This window comes from Vigna umbellata, chromosome 8 (assembly GCF_029865625.1).
Source record: "Vigna umbellata cultivar VRB3 chromosome 8, Vumbellata_1.0, whole genome shotgun sequence".
In the NCBI taxonomy this organism is placed as follows: domain Eukaryota; kingdom Viridiplantae; phylum Streptophyta; class Magnoliopsida; order Fabales; family Fabaceae; genus Vigna; species Vigna umbellata.
Window position 1 is genome coordinate 13,927,287 of NC_142172.1, and position 23,886 is coordinate 13,951,172.

Genomic DNA, 23,886 nt, shown 5'->3' on the forward strand with positions numbered 1-23,886 from the left:
AGAGGTAAATTCCTTTCGTTAAAGACAAAGACCGAGCGGTAAAACCCTCTCGGGAGAGAGGTAAATCCCTCTTAAAGCCGAACGGTAAAGCCCGTTCACTAGGAAACCCTCCTAGCTCAAAGACCGAGCGGTAAATCCCTCTCGGGAGAGAGGTAAATCCCTCTCAAAGCCGAACGGTAAAGCTTGTTCACTAGGAAGCATTCTAGCTAAAAGACCGAGCAGTAAATCCCTCTCGGCAGAGAGGTAAAGTCCTCCCATTAGGAAGTTCTCCACGAACTCCTAGTGCAAAGCCAAACAGTAAAGACCGTTCCCTAGGAAGAACTCTTAGGTCAAAGTCAAAGTAAGGAGGTAAAGCCCTCTCAAAGCCGAACGGTAAAGCCCATTCCCTAGGAAGAACCCCTAGGTCAAAGTCAAAGCAGGGAGGTAAAGCCCTCTCAAAGCCAAACGGTAAAGCCCGTTCACTAAGAAGAACTCCTAGTACAAAGAACGAGCCGTAAATCCCTCTCGGCCAAGGGGAAAATCCCTCTCGATAATGTTGAAGACCGAGCGGTAAAACCCTCTCGGTAGAGAGGTAAAGTCCTCTCGATGATGTCGAAGATAAAGACCAAGAGGTAAATCCCTTTCGGCCAAGAGATAAAACCCTCTCGCCAACAAACGAAAGTTATAAACCGAACGGTGAAGACAGTCCACCGTGTACAATAAATCGAACGGTAAAACCCGCTCCCTAGGAGGAACTCCTAAGTCAAAGTCAAAGACCGAGAGGTAAATCCCTCTCGGTTCATGTTGAAGGCCGAGAGGTAAATCCCTCTCGGTTCATGTTGAAGGCCGAGAGGTAAATCCTTCTTGATTCATGTTTACATGGAAAGCAAACTCCTCACTACAGGAAAAACAACCTCCCTCAAACTCATAAGTCATATAGTTAACCACGACTAAAGTCGAACGCTTAACTCGAATTTGGGGGGCATAATGTATCGTACCTAGTGGAGGCCGAATGGTTAACAATCAACACCGTTCGGTCCATCCACTCAGGTCAAAGATTGGACCGTAATTGGGCCAATGCTTAAACTATTGTGGGGCCAACAGTCTAATAGATGATAAAAATAATCAAAGAATATCTAATTAAAGATATTGATAAAGCAAGTTATAAACAACCAACCAGATTTTTAGGTAATTTGTTTATATCTTATTCTGTTTATATTTTTTTGGGCTTGTATCAGCTCAGGATCCATGAGGTAAATTATAAATACAAAGCCAGGGTCGAAAGTCAGTTACGTTCCACTTACGCATTGTTCACTCTACGCTACTCTCAAATACTCAATAGTGATAACCATTCACTAAATATTCAACCAAGAGCCAAGGCTCTTCAAATCACACGCCTAACTTGAGCGTTAGAGTATCTTTTGCAGATACTCCCCCCGAGCACGAAAGCAACCGATCGGTCAAGACTGAAGTGACCGAACGATCCAGACGGAAGTCAACCGAACGACTCCGACAGAAGAAGGCAAGCAACTCAGGTAATTCCAGCCATCGAAAAGAAGGAAGACACGTCAGCAAAGGTTCGTCTCTTCATCCCGTAAAATCCTACCGAAACATATATAAATATATAAATAGGTATCAGGACGAATATGAAAACATAAACAAATGATGTGTATATACTTATCCCATTTCATATTCAATTATAAAATTTAAATATTATCCATGAATCTAGTCAATAATTTTTTTATCAAAATAAAAAAAAATTCAAAAAAATACTCGTAAGGACTAAAAAGATAACATATTTTACCTGATTTTTAATATATTTTAAATCAGATTAAAATTATCCTACGAACCTATACATATCCCGTTCGAACGAATTGTTTTTTACCCGTTTAAAACGGGTCGGATCGGGTCGCTCAACTATTGTTTTACGTGTCTGATAGGTCGGGCGCCCTTTCTCCTGGCTCTATAATAGCACGGTATAAATACCAGTTAAACAAAAGCAATACGTTAAACACGGGGAAAAAGTCGAGGTTTATGACCCGATTTGGATGGTGGAAAAAATTGCGAAGAGAGGTTGCTATGGGCGACGGTGTTAACTCTCCGACGCGAAGGTGAGTGATAAATTTTCTCTTTTGCTTCTTCACCAGGTCCTGTGTTGATATGGTGGGTGTGTTGGTTCAGGTTCATTCTTCTTCATAATCAATCATGTGCACATTTTTCAATTTCGAATGACCAAAGTTCCTTTTTTCTTTCGTGGGTCGATTTTATTATCATGTAATCCAATACTGATATTAAACTGCATACGGGTGTTGTTTCGTTTTCTTCGACTGGATAGGACTGAAATAAATCTGATTTTTGTTGCGAAGACCAATAACAAAGGCTTCACATGATTTATGAATCCTAAAATGCTGCCAAAACGTAACGTTCTCTTTAACTCAATTTTCGGTTTTGTGATAAGGAAAACATTCAGGCTTCCAACTTGGCTTTCTGTGTTTATTTTTTGATCGGTTATTTTGGAGATACTATTAGGTGGACCTGAACCAGCATGGGTCTTTTGATCTTAGTATGATTCTTAATCAACTGTTAATAATTCGTTCTTGTAAATTTTGAAATTTGAATTTGTGTTGTATAAACATTGGTTCCTGATGGTCATCCAAGACCACCTAACAATTACTCATTCAGTTTTGTATTTAGTTTTGAATTTTAGGTTTGAGAGTGGCATTCTAGGGTCATGTGTATTACAGTTGTGGATACTTTAGTGATTATATATGTCTCTTCAAGGGAGCTTTTTGGCCCTTGTGTCTTGGATAGGCTGTGTTTCTCTGTTTTGAATGATATGTTTTTCGTGGTTTCTTTTAAAGAAATAGACTTTCTTCCAATTGATAAATTGGAAACATGTAATAAACCTGATGATATGATTTCATTGGGTATTTATGTTCGAGACAATGAGATGATAGAGAATCTGTTTGACAATAATTTCAGTAGTTTGAATTGATGATGGCTTTATGGTGCTTAGGTAGTTGATTGGATTGTTATACTGTGGTACTATTATTTGTGAACACATGGTGTGGTTTGGTGAGGGAAGGCTTTTGTTACTTAGCTTTGCTTGAGATGCTTGCTGACATGCTGGTTATGTGATTGTTTTGAGGTTAACATGGTTGTCAGGTTCAGGATAAGTGTGTCGGTACTTATGCTGGGTTTACATATTAGTTACGTGAGATTTGTAGTTGGTTCTGTTATAGTGAAGGGGATGAATGAATATTGGTAATTACTGCTATGTGTTTTACCTCCAACACTTGCCTTCCATTGCATCATACCAAATGGGTCACAAAAAAAGTACCTAAACTAACTTGCCTTCCATTGCATCATACCAAATGAGTCACAAAAAAAGTACCTAAACTAACCATCAAAACTCGCCGTCTAAAACAAGGAAGGGTCATTAGAAGGACAAATGAAAAGAGTGTTTGGAGTGAAACGACATACAGATTGTTTTTCATTATTAATTTACCATATATATCTTCTTCTGGCCCATAACCTTCACGCTAAACCTATTTCATCACTCCTGCACACTCTTTCTCTATTATCATCCAATATAAACAAAACTAATCCTTGCTCCCATGAAATTAGCTCCTATATCATAGTTTCCTGCAAGGACAAGCTGGGTAAGATTAGAAAACCAACTGCTCTTGCTGAATCCATAGCCATTAAATCTTGTGTTAGACAGAGGTGTATAAATAAAGGAAGTGCCTCAGTGGAAAAATGGCCATTTTGTTTTAACTGAAAATGTTAGTTTTCAGTGTTTAGTGTCAACTAAACATTAGGGGTTTAGGTGTGAAAGGCCCATATTACTAAGGGTAAAGTGTATTTTGACTTTACAATTTTAATTTCTACTTATCAATTCCATCTTAGGAGTCTAATGGCCTTTCAATGCTTCATTTTTCTGTAGGAGCAAGTAAGATCAACGCTAACAGTCTGTTATTAGTGAGAAGACCTCAAAACTATTATACCAGACATTTGCAAGGTACGCTATAATTGTTTGGATATTCAAGGGTATTTATTGTTTGTGTCCTTGTAACTCGCAAGGTAGGCTTAATAGAAAATTGGAGTTTTATTTTTGTGGAGATATGCCTTTTTTGCAATGGATTGGTCTTGACAGAAAAAAAATAAGATTTATAAATTAATTTAGTTTTGCTATGGGATAAAATTTTTCGTGATTTATATATTTGATAAATACTGTCTTACCATACAAACACAGTTATCTTTCTTTCTAGACAAATTCTAAGTTGAGAAACCCTCCCATGTATATCTCCATGGGGAAGTTGGTTCCCATTGATAGATCTGTTAGGTTTTAAATTTATGGTTCAGACTGTTTTCCCTCATTTCTTTGTTCTGTCCTCATATGTCCATGTCCCCTTCTTTCAATTACATCTCAGCCATCCTTCTCAACTTCAACGATGCTCATCATAAACCATGACTACGCCAATACATTGAAAAAAATACCAACATATTGATTGCATGATTTCATCAATCTCTAAAAAATAACTTGCTCACATGTAAAAGATATTGCTCCCCCCACCCCCTCCATTTCAAGACATTATGAAATTTAAGAGGAAGAGAAGAGGGTTGTGGAATGATTGTTGACTGTGGGGAGGGTGAACTGTAAATGAGGGAGATCAGATAACACATATAGTGCCAATGAAACTTTGGCATGGGAACTTGAGGTTTCCCCTTGGGAATCATACTTGTGATCTTGACTTTGATGCCAATTGTTAAATTGAGTGCTTACTGCTAGGCCAAAAGTTATAGTCAATAGTTAGAATGCAACTCTTTTTTCCTAAGAGCATAACAATCTTAGTGTTATGATTCGATTATGACTTCATCCATCTAAACTATGCCACATGACAATTGATAAACCTTGCAACATAGAGGACAAATTTAATTTAGTTTGTTTGGTAGAAAAGAAATAAGCATAGAGAAATAAAAAGCCAGGGCTCCAACTAGTACTTTCCCACTTTATTTTTCATTTCTTTTCTACTCTTGTCTTTGTCTCTCTCCTCATCTCTTTATTTTTCTTCAACCAAACGTCTTTAACTTCCATTATTTTTCTCACCTTTTTTAGTCATCATTTTTGTTTCCATTCACCTGTTCCTAACATGGCATTAGAGTTTGAGTGTTTGGGATGAATGAGTTTACTGTTGGAGGTGATGTCATATTGATGCAGTGGATATTCAGAGGAATGGTGACTAACATTTGAGGAAGAGTTAAAGTACCTTGAGGTTGTTTCCTATGAGAATCAGGCATGATAGTTCATGGCATTAGAGTTTGAGTGTTTGGGGTGAATGAGTTTACTGTTGGAGGTGATTTCATATTGATGGAATGGACATTCAGAGGAATGGTCACTAACATTTGAGGAAGAGTTAAAGTACCTTGAGGTTGTTTCCTATGAGAATCAGACTTGATATTTCAAGGAAACTGAAGAGGAGATGAAGAAAATCCAATCAGTTTCTCAACCTTCATTAATTTTTGTGAAAAAGCCAAACCAAACCAGTCAAATTATAGGAATTTAGATGATTGAGCTTATGAATATAAAATAAAATAAATGAAAAACTCTGGAATTTTCTCTGAATTTAGTTATGATTGTTTGACATGCTGACATGCATAAGTTTGGATTGGATATTTTGGGCTTCATATGCTCATACCTGATCTTGGAGTCAATCATTGAATTACACTTCTAAAATCTAAACTAAACTTGTAGTTCAATCCAATTATAAATTTTCCTTTTCAGTTTAGATTTAACTGTTGACTACCAATGCATGACTACCCTAGTTGTTTGTGATGTTCTCTCAATTGACATGTCAACCTTTTTTGCATGCATGTGAAACTCCTCTTTAGCATACTTGCTCATAAATTGGGCCACGACACTTCAGTCCACAAATCTTAATTTTCACTTTGTAAGGGAATTGTTATTCTCACACCAAATTATTTTATATGTTCATTCCCAGACTTCTAAAAAGAGATTGACAGAATTATTTTGACGAAAATACGTCTTTGTTGTGTATTATGTAATTATACCCCCTATTAACTAAAGGAAAATATATTCCATTGTTTACCTCAATAGGATCTCTGCAAGATGCAAAATGGTCAACTATTTTTATTGCTTTCTAAAAGGAATTCGGGAGGTGAACTGAACAAAATTGGATGTAAGAATAACATAGCTTCCTTGTGATTACTTTCCCTGTGTATGGTCCAACAAATCTCAGAACATGCTTCCTTCTTATCTCACCCAATTTTTTTAACGACAAAGCTTTGGTGTTGTTTTCAAATCAAAATTTGAGTTTTTACCTCAAAAATATGCCATGACATTTGGAATTCTTTATCCGGCATATTACCGAAATGAAATTCCAATTCTGATTAAAATACCAACAATCAACATTTGTCGAAGTTTTTATAAGTTTTATCTTTTTGTTAATGTCTCAATCCCTGCATTATTTACATTAATCATATTTGCTTGATGCTCTTGACAGTGTCATATCTACTTGTGGCCACCAAACAATATTTCTAACCTTTATTTATAGGTGTGATTGTTTTGCAGACATGAAGAAATAAAAAATCGCAAGTTGAGTCAAGTTTAACAATAACAAACAATCACAAATAAATCATTACAGCGAAGTTGGGCCAGAAGACCTTTTATGGCCCTCGACGCATCAACCTTTGAAACCTTAACCCCTTCCCGCTTCATTTCCTTCACAATACCCCATCCATCATTTTCCAATACACCTCTTCGAGTTGCTGTGCTCGACTCACCAGTCCAACCTAATGATGTGCCTCAAGTTGGTGCCATGTTGGTCCCTGAAGGTCGAGAAATTGATTGGATCTTCTCCACTGAATTGGGTCATCTCCAACTCCTCTTAAGTTCCCCTGAAATATCACGTTTGATTCTCATTGGAAACAACTTCAAGGAAGGTACTTTACCTTTTACCCCACATGTTTATCACCGTCCCTTGGAGTGTTCAATGCACCAACAGGGTTTTGAGGTTTGGTCAAAGCCTCTTCTTTTGGCCCTTTCTCCCAAATCTTTGTTCAAAAGGGGGATTCCTGAGATACCCATTTTGAGTTATGTGGATAACTTGGTTTCTAGTGTGGTGGTTCATCAGTGTGCTGGGATACATGTTGGTGAAATGTTGGTTGAGGATGTTGAAATTGAAAATGGGGGTGGGGTTTTGCATCATGGCAGGGAGTTTAGGAGGAGGTTGAGGTTCAAGAGGATGCCTAATTTGATTCAGACTGAAATTTGTATTGTTCCAGTCAAAGGTGGCGATTGTTTGGATGGTGTTTGCATTGGTGGTAATGTGCGATTTGTGCCTTATCTTAAGGTTTTGGTGCACCCTTACCTGGGGCCTATGGTGGCTGGTCTTGTGTTGAATAGTGAATATGTAGCACAGCGGATTCAGAATGGGTTTAAACCGAAGGCCTTGTGCCTTGGGGTTGGAGGTGGGGCTTTGGCAACTTTTTTGAGAACTCAATTGGGATTTGAGGTCATGGCTGTAGATAGTGATAGGGAGGTTTTGAGGGTGGCACGGGAGTATTTTGGATTGGAAGAAAGTAAATTTATTCATGTAGTTGTTGGGGATGCCTTTGAATCTTTGAAGAAGCTTGTCGAAGATGAGGGCAATGGTAAGTTTGATGTTGTTATGGTTGATTTAGATTCAAGCGATATAAAGAATGGTGTAAGTTCTCCGCCAGTAGAATTTGTTAGAAAGGATGTTCTTCTTGCTGCTAAATTGGTTCTTTGTGAGTATGGAATTCTAGCTATCAATGTCATTCCTCCCAGCAGGTACTTCTATGACAACTTGGTCAGTCATATTAAGGAAGTCTTTCACGAGCTATATGAGATAGATGTAGGAAATGGTGAAAATTTTGTTCTTGTTGCCACTGCATCACCTCTTGTGTTTTTAGCTCGGGATTGTGTTAATTCTTTTCTTATGCGACTGAAATCTGTTATTCCAGAAGCATATTTGAAATCGATAACAAAGATCTGATGTCTCACTTGTTGAGGAAAATAGCGCTTTTTGGATATTATCATTCTCCTCTGTAAGACTAATAGGTGATGTTTCAGTAGTTTTGATCCAATGATACAAAATGGAGAGAGTTTCTCTGATGCGCCTCAGCTCCAGTGTGGAGGAGAATCATCTTTAAAAACTACTGTGCAAACACTGAAATTACATTCATATCAGTGGCTTTACATCTTGCTCTGGATCCAATTGCTTCAGTAAGGTACATACACCGTTTCTTAATTATTGCTCTGAAACTTTAGTGAATGTGAAATTGTGGAGGTTTAGTCGTGGTTTTTGATATCTTTCTGGGTATTAAGGAGTTACATCAGCTACTAACAAGTATGGAAGGATGAAATCTTTGAACAATTTGCAGACTTTGAAACAATTAATAATAACGATAGTTCTAAAGATTGCACTTACTATCTTTTATACAATTCAGGTACTTCTAATCTGCAATATTTTTTTTTCTTATGTTGTTATGATTAAAACAAAGGAAGTGCTTCCCGTGCATCTTATTTATTTGTCCTTTTTTTTTGTAAAACTTCATATTCACCCTGCGGTTTTTTAAATTACTGCATATCTTAGGTACTCGTAAGTGGGAATCAAAGGTAACCTTGAATATGATTTTGGCATCAGAGTTATGAATAAAATATAGAAGTGCAGATAGTCACATCAATTTTCTGAACAGGATGAAGAAAAGACTAGAGTAGACTGAGCTTGTTCAACAGGATACCTAAGATTAAACAGATTGTGACGGTTGACCATCTGTTTTCCAGCATCTGTTTATTTTCATAGAAAGCCAATTGTGTTTGTGTTGTGGAACAATATTTATCAAATAACAAAACTACAAAGGAGAGACATTGTTTTGTTTCTGTCATAATGTCCCGCGTAATAATTCACAATTATGGTTGGCACAGCAAAACGATAATTTATTTACATACATTATTTACCCTGATACAATTGTTCTGATTCGTTTCTTTCCTGGACAACGTCAGTGATGAACAACATTTTGTGTTTGGGAAGATGCATGGATTCTCCACTGTTGATGGCTTTGTGGAGATAAGCAACTGCATGGCAGAGATGATTAAATACGTGGCAAATGAACCGTCCGCTGGTCTTTTCTTTATTCAACAGCACACACAAAATGCAGTGCCCAATATCATGAAACTGAAGAAGAATGTTAGTGACAAGAGTCGTGAAACAACTCTGCACACAGAAGATTTGGAGGACTCAGTCACAATGGTGAGATCAATGAAAGACTGTGGATTCCCCATAGCTGACGAGATGATTGTAGACATTAAAAATTCCCTTATAACGATAACTTCAAAGAAACCAAACCGATGGTTAACCCATCGGCCGACATCAAATTTTCAGGCTCAGAGAGCTAACTTTTCTAAACAGAACTCATACAGTCCAAAGGGGCCACAACTTGATTCTATGGGAATGGTAAATTCCAGCGCCGAGAAGCCACAGCTGCACCGTAGCGTGTCATTACCAGATGCATCTGCAAACACTAATGCATTTTCACAAGCAGACAAGAAGCCCCCATCAAGCCAGGTTGGAGATGAATCTCGATCTGAACCAGGTGATATTGGGGAAAAGTTATTGTCAGTATCAGAAAAATATGATGACTTCAAAGCATGTAAACAAGCTAAGCTGGAGGAGTGGCTTCAAGGAACAAGCAACAATGGGGAGAATTCTCTACCAGGTGATGAGAAAAGGCTGAGAAATAAATGAAAATATTCAGATACTTGGGAAAATTCTATAGGATTTATCTTTTATATAGCTTGTTTTTCAAAATAATGATTTAGCCTGTGTATAATGTGTGCTGTATCGAATCAACATTGTTTGAGTACCTAGTATAACACGATTAAAAAAGTTGGTAATGCCGTCAGATGTGCTTTGAATAATGAGACTGATTGCATAATCAGTAAGTGAAAGCATTAATTGCATATTTTTCAGTTTCCGATTGTCAACAACTAAGCTATGTTCACTCGTTAACGCTGCATCACTCGAATCATGCAGCTTGAAATAAGTTACCATTCAATCATACATCTCAATTTTGTAAAATTACCTCAACCAAATAGTTTAAATAAAACCTAAACATATTTTTAATTCTTATATATATATTATCCTTATAAACGTTTTCTTTATTTTTCATGCCTTCGTAATTTAAAATTATTATTTTGGTTCCTACAAAGTTGAGAAATTTTATTTTTGATTCCTGTAGTGTTTCTATTTTAATCTGTGAAAATTGAAATAACTATCTTTTTATCCCCTATTTTATTCAAAACAAATAAAAATCTTAGTTTTAATATTGCATTCTAACATTCAAAATCATCAAAATTTATCAGTATGAAATTGACAATACAAATCAATAAGGATATACAAAAATGTCAACCTTTTGATAAATGAATATTAAATTCTTGACTTAAATATTAATTTGGTTTTTATTTTTATTGAATTTATTCAATTTAATATATATTTTTTGTTTTAATTTTAATCAATTTTGTCCAATATTTATTAAGATAATTTAAATAATTAATAGACCATAAACTGTTTAGCACCTGTGTTTTTTTAATTGTTTCTAATTTTTTTAATTTTAAAAAAAAGGTCTACAATTATACTGTGTTAGGATAAATGACACGTAGGATTAATGTTTCATATTTAATTTGTTTCTACATTTTGTTATATTTATTCAGTCTTTTATTTCTATATAGATTAAAACCACATTTAATTTTTATATTATTGTCAGTAATATTTTATTAAATTCACATTTTTATTAAATATTTTTAATTTAATGTTAGAGATTATTTTAAATTAGAATGAAAGTTTTTAAAAACTAGAAGTAACACCATTGATTTAAAATGTTAAAAAGATAAAAATCACATGATTTTTAGAATTTAGAGGTTAAAAATTGAAAAACACCATTCTTTTATATAATTTTTAATCTCTTAAAATTTTAAATCAATGATGTTAATATTTGAGAGGAATAAAATTGTTTTATTTTGAAATTTTAAAAAATTGAAATTTTGAAAAGTTAAAAAGTAAAGAATAATTTTACATTTTTAACCTTTTAACATTTAAAACCAAATAATGTTATTCCTCACTTTTAATATTTTCATTTTAATTTTAAACCTTATTCCGAAATTAAAAATATTTAATATAAATATAAATTTTAATAAAAATACTAATATAATAATTATATAAAAATTAAACTTGAACACGATTTGAACGAAGACAAAATTGTTTCTTTTTTTTCATAAATAAAAGTAAATTAAATAAAAATAATAAATATAAGAAGTAAATTAAATATAAAGCATAGATGTGACACAATCCAGACTTTGACGTACATTTTTTAAACATATGACATACCGGCTTGATACAGATTTTTTTTAAATTAAAAATAAAATAAAAAAGAAAACAAAAAAATCACATCATTCCATTAATTATTTAAACAATATTAACAAAAAAGTATCAAATTAAATAAAATTATAAAAATTAAGAATTAAAAAATATATTATAACTAAATTAAATAAACTTAACAAAAACAATGATCAAATTAGTATTTAAACCTAAACTTTTTTATAAGAATTAAAATCTAAAAGGCATTAATTATACAATAATTAAATATTTAAATCCAAAAAATTATAAAGTTATAAATCCTCTACTCCCATTCTTTAAAATGGATAAAATTAAAATCATATATTAGCAAAATTTAATTATATGTGAAAAGATTAAAAAACTAACCAGGTCTACTTTCTAAATCAAAATAAAACATGTGCTTATTACATAATAATCACCAATAACTGTTATATGAAATAAAAATAATATTATTTAAAATAACTCAATTGGTTTATGTATAATTATAATTAATATTTGTATTTAAAGTTTACGTTAAACAATAGTCAAGCATGGGATGGATCACATAATAACTTATCTTACCTCAAAAGTTTGCCGACGGTTACTCTTTACACAAAGGTACCTCTATTTAACAAGTAATTTTTCGACTATATTAATTTCAAATCCAGTTACCACCCTTTCTACCCTGTTTGATAAAATAAAAATAAAACCCTTCTTCCACTCCAAACAACATTGGTTTTTTTATCCCCTCTCCTGTTAATTTCTCCCCAAACAGTCAGAGCATACATGAAGAAACCCAAGTGGCACCAATTGTGCATACTATCCTTAAAATTTATGGTGGGGTTAAATACTAAATTTAAAAGGAACAAGACGGCTTTCAGATCGAATAGAATGTTACAGCTTGAGGTTTCATGTCCTCATAAATCTCGTAAAAAATGGCTGCCTTAAAAGGTGGCACTGAACCTGAAGAGACCAATCACTCATCCCTGGTTGGCAAGCAAATCCAACTATTTCAGGTCATATCAGGCCAAGACCAAGGCATGCATGGTCTTGAAAGAGATATAATACATGTCAGGTTGCTGCATCATAGAGCTATCAGCACTGGGGGTATTTACAAGGCCATCTCCAATTTATTGAACAAATGTTGTTCGGATGATCCAGCCAAAACACCTCAAATCGAAACCATACCAAAGACATCTACCATAAGTTGATGTAAGAACCTTTGGTACACAGCTGATACCCAACCAAAGACAGCTACCACAAGAATGATACCTTTGTAGCTGACGTTCTCCGTCATTTGTCATCAGGATCTTGGCAATAAATGATATTTTCAGTTACATTAATATATTTACTACTACTTTCAATTCTATCTATACAAAATTAGTACTGTGAATACGGCTCCCACCTAGTGAAGTATGGCAAGAATATGTACGAATCCATGCCCATGCAAATGGAGACGTCTTTTCCAGCACTCGAACCTGTGACTTCAAGGTTACAAGGAAGCAACCTTACTTATCCGCACCTATGTGCAAGGCTCGCTCTCACATTTTCTTTCAAATTATAATTCATTAAGAAACGGTAAGCCAGACCCCAAGAATCTAGGAAAGACACCTGACAATCCATTAAGAGCATTGGGCATCTTATTCTTTCTGCAATTTAATACGAAAAAGTGAATCTATTAGATATTTGAAATTCTCATTGAATGGAACAGGATAAAAGTATGCTCTGCATATTATAAAAGAATTATTAAAAAACTATCAGAATCTGTCTCACCTCCTGGTGAAAGACGACCATCCGCATTTATGGATTGCTCAAGTCACTTTGATTGGTCCCTAAGAATATTTAGGCAGTTAGTAATTCATACTGACAAACTCCGCAACTACAAATACTAATGCATGGCATAGTTATCAATTGTATATGCCTGTCCGTTGCGAGAAACCAAAACTCTACCACATAAAATGGCAGACGACATTGCGGACAAATAGCGTAAGCCTGACAGATGAACTATAACATACATATAAAGTACCAAAAAGCTAGTTAAACACAATGAATTATTAAAACAAATAACAAGGATCAACATAACAAAATCAGAAAAAAAGTTTGATTTGTATGCATTGTTGGTGTAAAAAATTTACTCCACAAATTAGAGTGCATTTGTTTCGCAATTTAAAATCTGTTGCACATATTCCAATAAACTATATTTTGAAGATAACAATTTATGGATTCACATTCAAAACGATTACATCTAATACTCAACACTATTATTAGAAGTCACTTTACATATGCTTTAAAGTAATTATCACAAAACTCCATAATTTTCTATGATTCGATGACAGTTAAAGACTGGAAAACATTTCCGCTATCAATATATTTCAATTAACTTCTAGAAAAATATTTATGAAATAAAATTCATTAAAGTCTCATAACACAAGCATAAGCATAAATTCTCCTAATTACACGATAAATAAAAGCCACGCAACTAAAAATATCTTAAAAGTGTGAATAAATGAAGGCCGATCAAGTATAAACAAAAAGAGAGGAAAAAAGATGTTGAAAAAAAACTGAATAATAAAAGAGGGAAAAAAAATTGTGGTGACAACAGCTAAATTTAAAATAGAGAATAAAACAAATATAGAAGAGATTGTGAAGGAAAAAAGAGCAGATGGAAAAAAAAAAATAGAATCAATGACGACAGGATACTCGGTATAAAAAAATTCAGCATAGGATAATTACCTGAAAGAGTTAAATCAGGAAGCACTAGATCTGTCATCTTAACCTCTTCTGATAATTTGTTGGCACTCCCCACATCTATGGATCCATTGCTTTTCCTCACCACTTTTGCCCGTCTGAGTTGACAAACACAGTAAAGCTAAAGTTTCACACCAAGTAGAATAATGATATTTGAGATTATATATATAATAGAAAAAGTGAGTTCAAACCTAATTAACTTGCGCTTCATAATGCCTGCCTTCAGCTTTGATGACACCCCTGTTTATAAATCAAGAAAAATATTATTTAAATTGATCCAGACTCATCATGCAGAGAGGAGAAAGAATAGAAAAAAAGCAAAGAAAAGGTAACGGCTTGTTTGGTCGTGAAAATATTCTCCATTCTCTTTATGATTTAACAAATAACTAAATAAATTTTATTGCTTTCCCTTTACTTCCTGTTTTCAAAAGATATTTATAGAGAAACCATGAAAACAGCATTTCATAATGCATATCACTCACCTGGTTTAAGAGCCAAAGAGGTTGAAACAGGCTTACGATTGCCCCTCTCACTTTTTATGAAATCAATGACAGAATCAGCATTCACCCCCAATCCTTTTCTTCCGACTAGTTTAACTCCTAGCTTTTCACAGAGGTAATTCAATCTCATTTCATCACCACCTCTTACCTCTCTTAGGTCAAGAACCTGTTGTCTTGTCAGTAATGTGTAAACATGAAGCTGTTGTTGTTGATTAAAATGTGACTGAAGCTGCTGAAAAAGTAATTTATTAGAGTGTTGTTGGTCTTGTTTCGCAACTTCATTACATTTCTTTCTAGCCTCACTAAATGTTACCCTCAAGATTGCTGGTGACTTGGGGTCCGTATTCTTATGAGCAAAAATGATAGAAAAGCTCCCAAATTCTATATCAGGTTCTCTAAATAAATCTGCAAGAACGGAAGCACAAGAATGAGCATTTGAAGGGGCCTTGTCAATTTTCACCTTCAGTGTTCGAATATTAGCATGGTGGGCCATATTTGCAGCTTCTCTTAGACCACTTAGGAAAGCCCCGTGCATAGTAGCAGGATAGCGTCTAGTGGTTGCTTCCCCAGCAAAGAAAAGCCTACCATCTCCTACACTTTCTGCTAAAATATCGTAGTCATCACCAGAAGCTCCAACTGCAACATTGGAGTAAGAACCAAAGCAGAAGGGATCACTACCCCATCTAGTACAGACAGTTTGGATTGGCTCAGGAACATTGATTCCTTTTGGTTCATATATACCTGCAGACAGATAGAGCATTTTTCTTCATACATATTCACTAAAATAAAAGTAATCAAATATTAGTAATTGAGGACTAATATGATTTGACTAAAAATTTAAACTTGCCCAATGAAAATTAAGTATTTCAGCTGAATTATAATGAGAAAAAGATACAAGTTCATTTACATATATTATTAATAAAACTCATACCACAAGACATGTTAGGAAACTGAGGAAATCATACAAACTACATGATAATGGATATGCAATTTATTGTCCTAAAATTTATTTTTCTTCGCTTATTTTGTATGGATATTCTTATCTTATAAATTGCATTAGCCAAAGTATAACGTAGGTAGTAACTTTCATATAAAGCGTACCCTTGAGAATTTGAAGAACCCGTGTGACTGCATCTGTGGGGGGCATGCTCTCAAACTTATGAGCAGCTTCCCCTGCCACTAAAGCAATCAACAGGGGACCACCAGCAACTGTTGCATAACTGTAAAACAAAAAAAATTCCCCACGACGACTTGGATCATCAGAAAGATGTCCAAATGTGTCAAGATCCAGCTCCCAAAACACATGAGGAAAAAGCATGGCAACCTTATTCAGCAGACCAAACCCCAACCTTTTTATCCCATCAAGCTTCCTCTGAGGCAACTCTGGTATAAACTTGATAGATCCTTTCTTCAATACACCTAATGGAACAGTGCACAAAGCCATATCACCCTCAAACACCTGATTCCCTGCAATCACCTGCACTCCATCACCACTGTACCTAATCGTATGCACAGTTTTCTCATACAAAATTGGCACATTCTCTGCCAAAGCCTGAACCAGCTTCCCATTTCCCCCAGGCAAAAAACAATGATCTCCCCCCATATCATAAGGATCATCCTGGTCCCAAAATGCAAGGGAAAGATTTGACAACAACCCCGCATTCGCATACTCCAAATTAGCAAGATGCCAATTGAACAAACTCAACTCCTCATCACTCACCGAGTCCTTAAACACTTGCTGAAACGTCTCGAGTGCCGCTCCAAGAGACACATCCACCGAGACCTCCCCCATCAACTGCCTCAACCTACTCGCTTTGTCGAGCATACGATTAAACGCAGACTCCACCTTCACATCCGTGTCCGGATCAACCGGCCTCCCGTCCACGCAATAAAGGGGACACTTATCCCTCACCTTATGAAGCAACTCACCCAACTGCCTCCCCACAATCCCAAGGGGATTCCCCAACGTACCCGTCAGCACACTACCACCCAAATCTGCAGCAGCACACAGCCTATTCCCTCCCTCCATCTTCTTCGTATAAACACGACCACCGGCGCGCTTCCGCCCTTCCAACACCGTCACCTTGAACCCAAACCGCATAAGCTGCCGAGCCGCAGCCAGCCCGGCGAGCCCGGCGCCGACGATAATCACCGACGGCTTGCTCGCCTCCGACGGAATCTTCTCCTTGATGGGAGAGGCCACTCCGAAATTGATGTAACCATGCGAGACAAGGTAATTATATGCGGAGTCCAAAAGCGCGTGGTAATGTTGCGGAATGTAATCCAGGAAGGTTTTCTTACTCACCCAATTGGACACGTTTTCGCGCCATTTTGCAATGATGTGGTTCCGAATGAGAGTGTAGTTTACCTGCTCGATGCCGCCGATGACCGGCAGCACGGCAGCGTCGATCTCCTCCTCCGTCAGGGAGTCCGCCGGAAAACCGGCGCTGAGGGCGATTAGCGCTTCGGTTTTGGGTTCTTTGTTTATTACGATAATTTCGTCGGAGGCGGGGGCTCGGGAGGAAGAGGAAGACGGAGAGTCGGTGGGCAGGGTGAGAGGAAGGCGAAACGAAGCTGGATTGCGCTGAGAGCGGCCGCGACGGCGCTTCTTGGGGACGGAGAAAGAGAGGTAGTGGCTCAAGGTGGTGGAGTTGGGGTTCTGGAGGAGATTTGGGATTGAATCGGTGGTTGGGTCCAAGAAAACGTTGGGACTTGGGTGAGGGTTAGGGTTTAGGGTGGAGGAAAATTGAGGTGGGAGATCCATTAAACTGTGTCGTTTGGTTTTCGATTACTATGAAACAAGAGCCATTTGGTTTTGGTGAGTTAAGAATCAGCTATCGGAATTTGGAAGCTTTAACGCTTAGCACCCGCTGCCGCTGCCACTGCCGCCATTCAGAATGTTGCACCGTTCACTAATTTAATATATAAATTTTAAAGAAAATCTTAAGTAAATTTTTTTAAAATTAAAAAATAAAAATTAACGAAATAAAAATTAGAATGTAATTAATTTTTTTAATAAAAAATTAACCAAAATAAATTTTGTATAATTATTAATTTTAGTTTTTTAAAATAATTATTAAAATAATAATATTTTTTTCCTTTTAATCTCTAATTTAATATTCAATATAGTCATAAATTTGGTATGGTTAAATTCTACTTTTTCATTCTTTAACCTAGTTTTTTAATTTATTTTTTTAACTTCATCCTAATCAGTATATTGTAGTCATTTCATTTTCTTCTCCATAATTCTTAGATCAGACATAGCAAGAGGCATAGGGAGGTTATGGAACTTTTAAAAGATGGGATTCAATTCATTTTAAGTGGCTGAATCTTTCATTGAGCTCAAATTTTTTTGTTCATAGTATATAGATTGTTTCAATGAATTGACAATTCATCTCATCTAACTGGTTTAGATTGAGTAATATCAAAGTGTACTTCCTCTACAGTAAAATAAAGATTTATTCTGTCAGGATACAGGAATTACTTATATTATAGTGATTTAAGAATGAATCTAGATTTATAAGTAAGAATAGGCATTAAACGTGATAAAATTAGTAACAGTACAGTTGATGAAGAGGAACTTAAGTGGATGTCTTCAGTGATGAAATGTATGACTATTTTTATGATACACATTAAGATATTGTTGGAAATCTGTGACTCAACATGATTGAAGAGTTAAAATAGTTAAATACAACTATATTCTATCCTATTTTTTAAAAAGGATTTTATGTATGGTTTAGTTAATTAGTTTAACATATATTTTTTAAATTTATTATAAATTATGTTTTTTTATAGTATAAATATTTATGGTTTATGTTTAATAAAAAATATCAGAATTTTTATTCGTTTCTCTTTTATACTTTAAAATCTTTCCATTGATATCAAAGCAAAAAAATATCTTATAGTATATGTGATATAATCCACAAACACTTATCATCACCAAATATTCACCACACATAAGATGGAATCTAAAACATTCTTTACTATCATTTTTGTGTTTGTATTTGATGGACTAAACTATCAAATGTGGGTTATCAAAATGGAAGCATATCTTAATGCTAAGGATGTATGGAAAGCACTAGAGGATTACAAAGTGTTTCCCTTGCCATTGTTCACAGTTGTATCTCTGATCATTTTCAATATAATAATGACGATAAAAAAGACACATAAAATCTGTAAGTTTTTGAAGGAAGAGTATGAAGGAAGTGAGAGAATAAAAGGAATGCAAACTTTGAATCTAGTTCGAGAACTTGAGATGCAGAGGGTAAAAGATTCACAGACAATAAAAGATTATGTAGAAAGCTTCTCAGCATTGCAAATAAAATACATCTTCTTAGCATTAAGATTCCTGATTCTCGAATTGTTTAAAAAGTACTTGTAACAATTCCAGAAAAATATGAAGCCACATTGACTTCCTTGGAGAACTCAAAAGATCTTTCTACTATTACCTTGGCAGAACTTTTGACCGCACTTCAGGCTTCGGAACAAAGAAGACTCATGAGACAAGAAGGTTAGATTGAAAGGACTTTGGCAGTTAAATTGCTGAAGAAAAAAGGCAAGTCAGGAAGTTTCAACCACAAAAATGATAGCAAATCCTCTCATGTTTTTCCATCATATCCTTTTTGCATCCACATACGAAGTGTTGGTGAGAGAATGTACAAGTTGTTGTTGAAGAGGGTGAAAAAGAATAACTTTTTTGTTGTTTCTTACTTTGCTACTGCAAGATCAACAGAAAATTGGCTAATTGATAGTGGTTGCACATGTTTGAAATTAATTACTGATGTTCTATACGTTCCTGAAATTGACCAAAACTTGTTGAGTGTTGGCTAACTTCTAGAGAAAGGCTATAAAGTTCTATTTGAAGATAAAACCTACATGATTAAAGATTCATATAATAAAGAATTATTCAGAGTTCAAATGAAAGGCAAGAGTTTTGCCTTGAATTTAATTGATTAAGAGCATATTGTTGTGCACAAGGTTGAAGACAACATGTCAGTGCAAGGGCTGCCTAAATTGGAAGAGAAATCACTCGTATGCGTTGCTTTGCAATATGGAAAACAAACGAGGAAATTTTGAAGAACAACAAACAAGCTGCAGTTAGTACATACAGATGTCGAAGGACCTAAAAAAAACCATCTCTGAATAACAAGAAAGTAGAGATAGTGGGTGTTAAAGTTGGTAAAGTCAAACTAAACTAAAAATATTAGAGGAAGAAGAGAAGTCTAAGACAACTATTCCCGAAGCAGAAACTAAAAATGCAGAACAATAAGCCATTGAGAAGGTGAAAGACATTGGCAACTTAAAGTCAGACGTTGTTCTTGAGAAAATAGAGAACACCTACAAGTAGATGAGGAAGTTGTGAAAGATTATAAGGACACGAAGATTAAGCAAGAAATTGTGATCGAGACTTTCAAAAAGTAAAGGAACTTCAAGAGGGAAAAACTTAGTGTATGTTGTCTTTGAGTTAAAAAAGAGATGGTTGAAATTCTATGACTCAAACAACGTATGTTTAAATGAGTTAAATCAGTTAAATAAAAATATATTTTTATCCTATATTGGAAGAGTATTTTATACATGGTTTAGATAATTAGCTTAACGTATATTTCTCAAAATTGTTACAAATTCTATTTTTATTTTATAATATAAATATCTACATTTTATGTTCAATAAAAAAAATCAGTTATCTTTTCATTTTTCTATCTTTTTTACTTTAAAATCCTACTTATATTACACAAACCATTAAATATAATGATGGTAACAGATATAATAATGAGAACGAGTCTTCAAGAGAATCTAACCTGAGACATTCTACAAGAATTCGTGAACATTTCTTGAAGATTACCATCATCAGCTTCAAATATCTCTTTATGAAGCAACTTCTCAAAAACATAAGAAAAAGTTCGTTACTCACTTAAATATGTATTGTTATACAAGAATTTATGTAAAGAAAGAGGAGTATAAAGAACGAATGACTGATTTTGCAGGCATATTGAATCACTGAAATTGGTTTATTGCTTAGGCATGTGCTAGCCAATATCTTTAAGAGTTTAATTCTTGTATGAAAAATTTTGTTTCTCTCATTATATATTTAACGCACACATACATGTAAATAGGATTACCTCCTTTTGTGTATACATTTTGTTTTCAATTTTAAGTTTTAAGTATTTTTTTAAATTAAAATAATAACTTTATCAATCATATCCTTTAAGTGATTATTATTTTCATTTTTTTTCAATTTGATTGTTTTTTCTCTAAAATTTAACTACTTTTTAAACTTTAATAACTATTACAATAAAAACATTATCTAAGAAAAATAAACATTACCTACAATGGAATTATAAAAATAATTTAATTTACTTTTATTATTATTATAATATTCATAATCTTATTGAGGTCTCTATCTTTTGCGTATACATTTTTTTTCTAATGATATCCTTTTAAGTATTTTTTTAAATTAAAATAATTATTTTACAAATTTTATCATTTAAGTAACTTTTTTCTTTTAAATTTAAGCGTTTTTTTTTCAAGTTGACCGTTTTTTCTAAAACTTAACTAATTCTTTAAAATTTCATTAACTATTACAATAAAAACATTATCTAAAAAAAATATACATTACCTACGATCTAATTGTAAAAATTATTCAAATTTACTTTTATTACTATAATAATAATAATAAATTATTATTTTTTACTATTACAAAAAAAGTAAACACATGTGTCCGCACCTTAAATGCAGTAGATAGTGGGATCCAGGTGTCAGTGAAAGGGTCTTTGAAATTCAGAAAGTGGAAGACAGGTGTGCAGAGCTGAGTGACCGATCGGTTTTTGACGATGTATAAAAATCAAAATTTCAAAATTCGTGCCACTTTTCCTGCATGCACCTTCTCCTCCAAAACTTCTGACTTCTTCATTTTCTCCTCTTCTCTCTATAATCTTCTTCTTCTCTATACAAAATCTTACCTATTTCTCCTTCTGATCATCATTTAGGCAGTGCCTGAGTCTTCCTGGTGTAAAGGGTTTCACTTTGCACCGATCAAGTAAATAGTTTGAACTGGTAAGTTCATTCTTCTCTTAGCACAGTTGTTTTTCTAGCACATGCAAACTAAGTTTCTGGTTGAATGAGATTATCATTTTCTTCCATAAAATTCTGATAGCCATTCCGGTCTTCTATTTGGTCTAGTTTCGTAATCGGTGAACTCTAAGTGTATAAGATTGGTAGTGGTGAGCCATATCCTGCAACCGTGAGCGTTCGACTGAGTTTAAAGGTAAGGGAAGCTTGTAACTTAATTAAGATTTTGATTTCTGGTTGTGAATGGTTGCATGTTCGGATGATGCTATGATTGGTTGATATTAACTATTGAAATTGTTGAATGTAAATCTGTATGTGTTAGTGTTTGATACATGGCATGAATTGGGTAGGAATTTTGTAAGTTGGCCGAGAGTCATTCGTGAACGATCGGTGTTTCCTTAGTACGTTTGGTCTTGACTGGATTCTCCTTCAAAAAAGAATTTCAGTTAATGACCAATCGATCTTCTATTAGTATATGTATATTAAAATAAGCATTCGGTTTAAGTGTAGTTCCCCTTTTTACTTAGTAAACAGTCTAGTAAAGGTACTCAAAATAACTTAAGTATTAGGTGCTATATTTATCCTTAGTGGTATCTGGAATAATTCTGGGATGGGTGACCTTCTGGGAAGTTTTCCCGGAAAGTGTGCGAGTGAGGACAAAGCACACTGGAAAGCCTCGTGGTGATATGTGGGGGCAGTCGATGGTCTATGTAAGTTGCCGGGATGTTACAAATGGTATCAGAGCCTAGCCTCTCCCAGTACGGTGCGGTTCAGAACTCCATGGTTAAGCGTGCTTAACCTGGAGTAATTCGGGATGGGTGACCTTCTGGGAAGTTATGGAGTTCTTATGAGTTAGGCTACCGAAAAGCAAATGCAATTGGTGATATGAGTAGCCAAATCAATCCCTTTAAGCTATCCTTCAACTGTATAGTCCCATATTCATACAGTCGGGACAGTCATAGTGAAGTAGTCGGTCATTGCATGTATTACCGTTCGGTTATTGTTGGAAATATATGATTGGTTGTTGCATGATTGACTTATTGATTTTATTAAATCTTAGAATGGTGTGAATTATATATTTTACTAGGTTAATTAAATTACATAAGCTTACCCTTATTTTTCCTGTCTTGTCATGTTGGCCATTCGATTATTCTTCCTGTTGCAATGATCATCCTGTGAATGTGAGCAGAAGGAGACGAGTGTTTGTTGGAAGAGGCTTTGGAAGAAGTGGAAGTTAAAGCTGAATCTTAAGACCGTTCGGTCAATAGTAGTAGTACTGTTTTGTATAACTGTTCGGTGTAAGCTTAATTTTGGAACCGTTCGGTTTAGCCATTCGTTTTGTAAGGGTTAAATTCTGTAGTAATTTTAAGGCCGTTTTGACCATAAACATACCTTTTTCTCTCAGAACTGGACTGTAATATTGTTAATTGTAAGTATTCTATGATATGATTTTATGCTACTATATTTTTTGGGTGTTACAACATGCGTAACACATATGTTTTCATTAATAGTAAATAAAGAAAAGTAAAATTGTGACTAAAATATACAAATTTTATTTACTTAGGTAGTCACTTTTCGTAAAACTAAAAACGTATTAGGTTTAAAAAGAAAACATCATTCAAATAATTTACTTAAAGCATTGTTGAATAATAGTTATTAAATTTTAATATTTTAATTGGTAATATATTTTAAATGTACATATCAAAATTTATATATACATATGGGAAGTTGATAAATACGATGCATTTGTCATAAAGTTTTGAATCTATTTCCGTACGGTAGAAAGACTCGATTGAAATATAAAATTGATTTAAAGAGTTTGTAAAAAAAAAGAAGAAAAAGATTATAAGTTTAACTTTTTCATTAACAAATAAAACTAACAACTAACACTTATTAATAGAAAAAAACTAAATGAGTCAATCTTCATTGACAAAAATGCAAGCTTACTTTAGAATATGTGTCACCACACCTACACTAATAATAATTGTGGAAAGAAGACTCCAAAAATCAATTATAAACACTAATGGAGACAAATGCGAGGACTCAAAAATAATAAAATACAAATTAATAAAATATAAATTTTATGATTTATTGGATATAATTTTTTATTTTATACATAATTTTTCATTTATCTATAGTTATTTTCTTTACTTAAAAAAATCTTAAGTTTATGA

General features: G+C 34.2%; 3 protein-coding genes across 5 annotated transcripts; 2 read left to right on the forward strand and 1 right to left on the reverse strand.

Annotated features, from left to right (window-relative positions):
- Positions 1–2,005: 2,005 nt before the first annotated feature.
- LOC124825235 (uncharacterized) lies at positions 2,006–9,943 on the forward strand. Of its 2 annotated transcripts, none has more exons than XM_088096913.1 (2): positions 2,006–2,090; positions 9,029–9,943. In XM_088096913.1, exons 1-2 carry the CDS (start codon positions 2,014–2,016, stop codon positions 9,768–9,770), a joined length of 819 nt encoding a protein of 272 aa, XP_087953039.1. In that variant the 5' UTR covers positions 2,006–2,013; the 3' UTR covers positions 9,771–9,943. The 2 variants fall into 2 exon arrangements, with proteins under 2 accessions (XP_087953039.1, XP_087953040.1); XM_088096914.1 differs by lacking the exon at positions 2,006–2,090 and adding an exon at positions 8,113–8,253.
- Positions 2,028–8,101, forward strand: LOC124825239 (S-adenosyl-L-methionine-dependent methyltransferases superfamily protein). Of its 2 annotated transcripts, none has more exons than XM_047297818.2 (3): positions 2,028–2,090; positions 3,926–4,000; positions 6,555–8,101. In XM_047297818.2, the coding sequence occupies exon 3, from the start codon at positions 6,669–6,671 to the stop codon at positions 8,016–8,018; it is 1,350 nt and encodes a 449-aa protein (XP_047153774.1). In that variant the 5' UTR covers positions 2,028–2,090; positions 3,926–4,000; positions 6,555–6,668; the 3' UTR covers positions 8,019–8,101. The 2 variants fall into 2 exon arrangements, with proteins under 2 accessions (XP_047153774.1, XP_047153775.1); XM_047297819.2 differs by having other exon boundaries at positions 2,029–2,090; positions 6,572–8,101.
- Positions 9,944–13,169: 3,226 nt separating the features above from the next.
- On the reverse strand, positions 13,170–17,527 carry FLD (protein FLOWERING locus D-like protein). Its single transcript, XM_047297809.2, has 5 exons — positions 15,746–17,527; positions 14,627–15,385; positions 14,336–14,384; positions 14,130–14,242; positions 13,170–13,228 (listed from the first exon to the last, which is right to left on the reverse strand). Exons 1-5 carry the CDS (start codon positions 17,406–17,408, stop codon positions 13,197–13,199), a joined length of 2,616 nt encoding a protein of 871 aa, XP_047153765.1. The 5' UTR covers positions 17,409–17,527; the 3' UTR covers positions 13,170–13,196.
- Between the last annotated feature and the right edge of the window lie 6,359 nt (positions 17,528–23,886).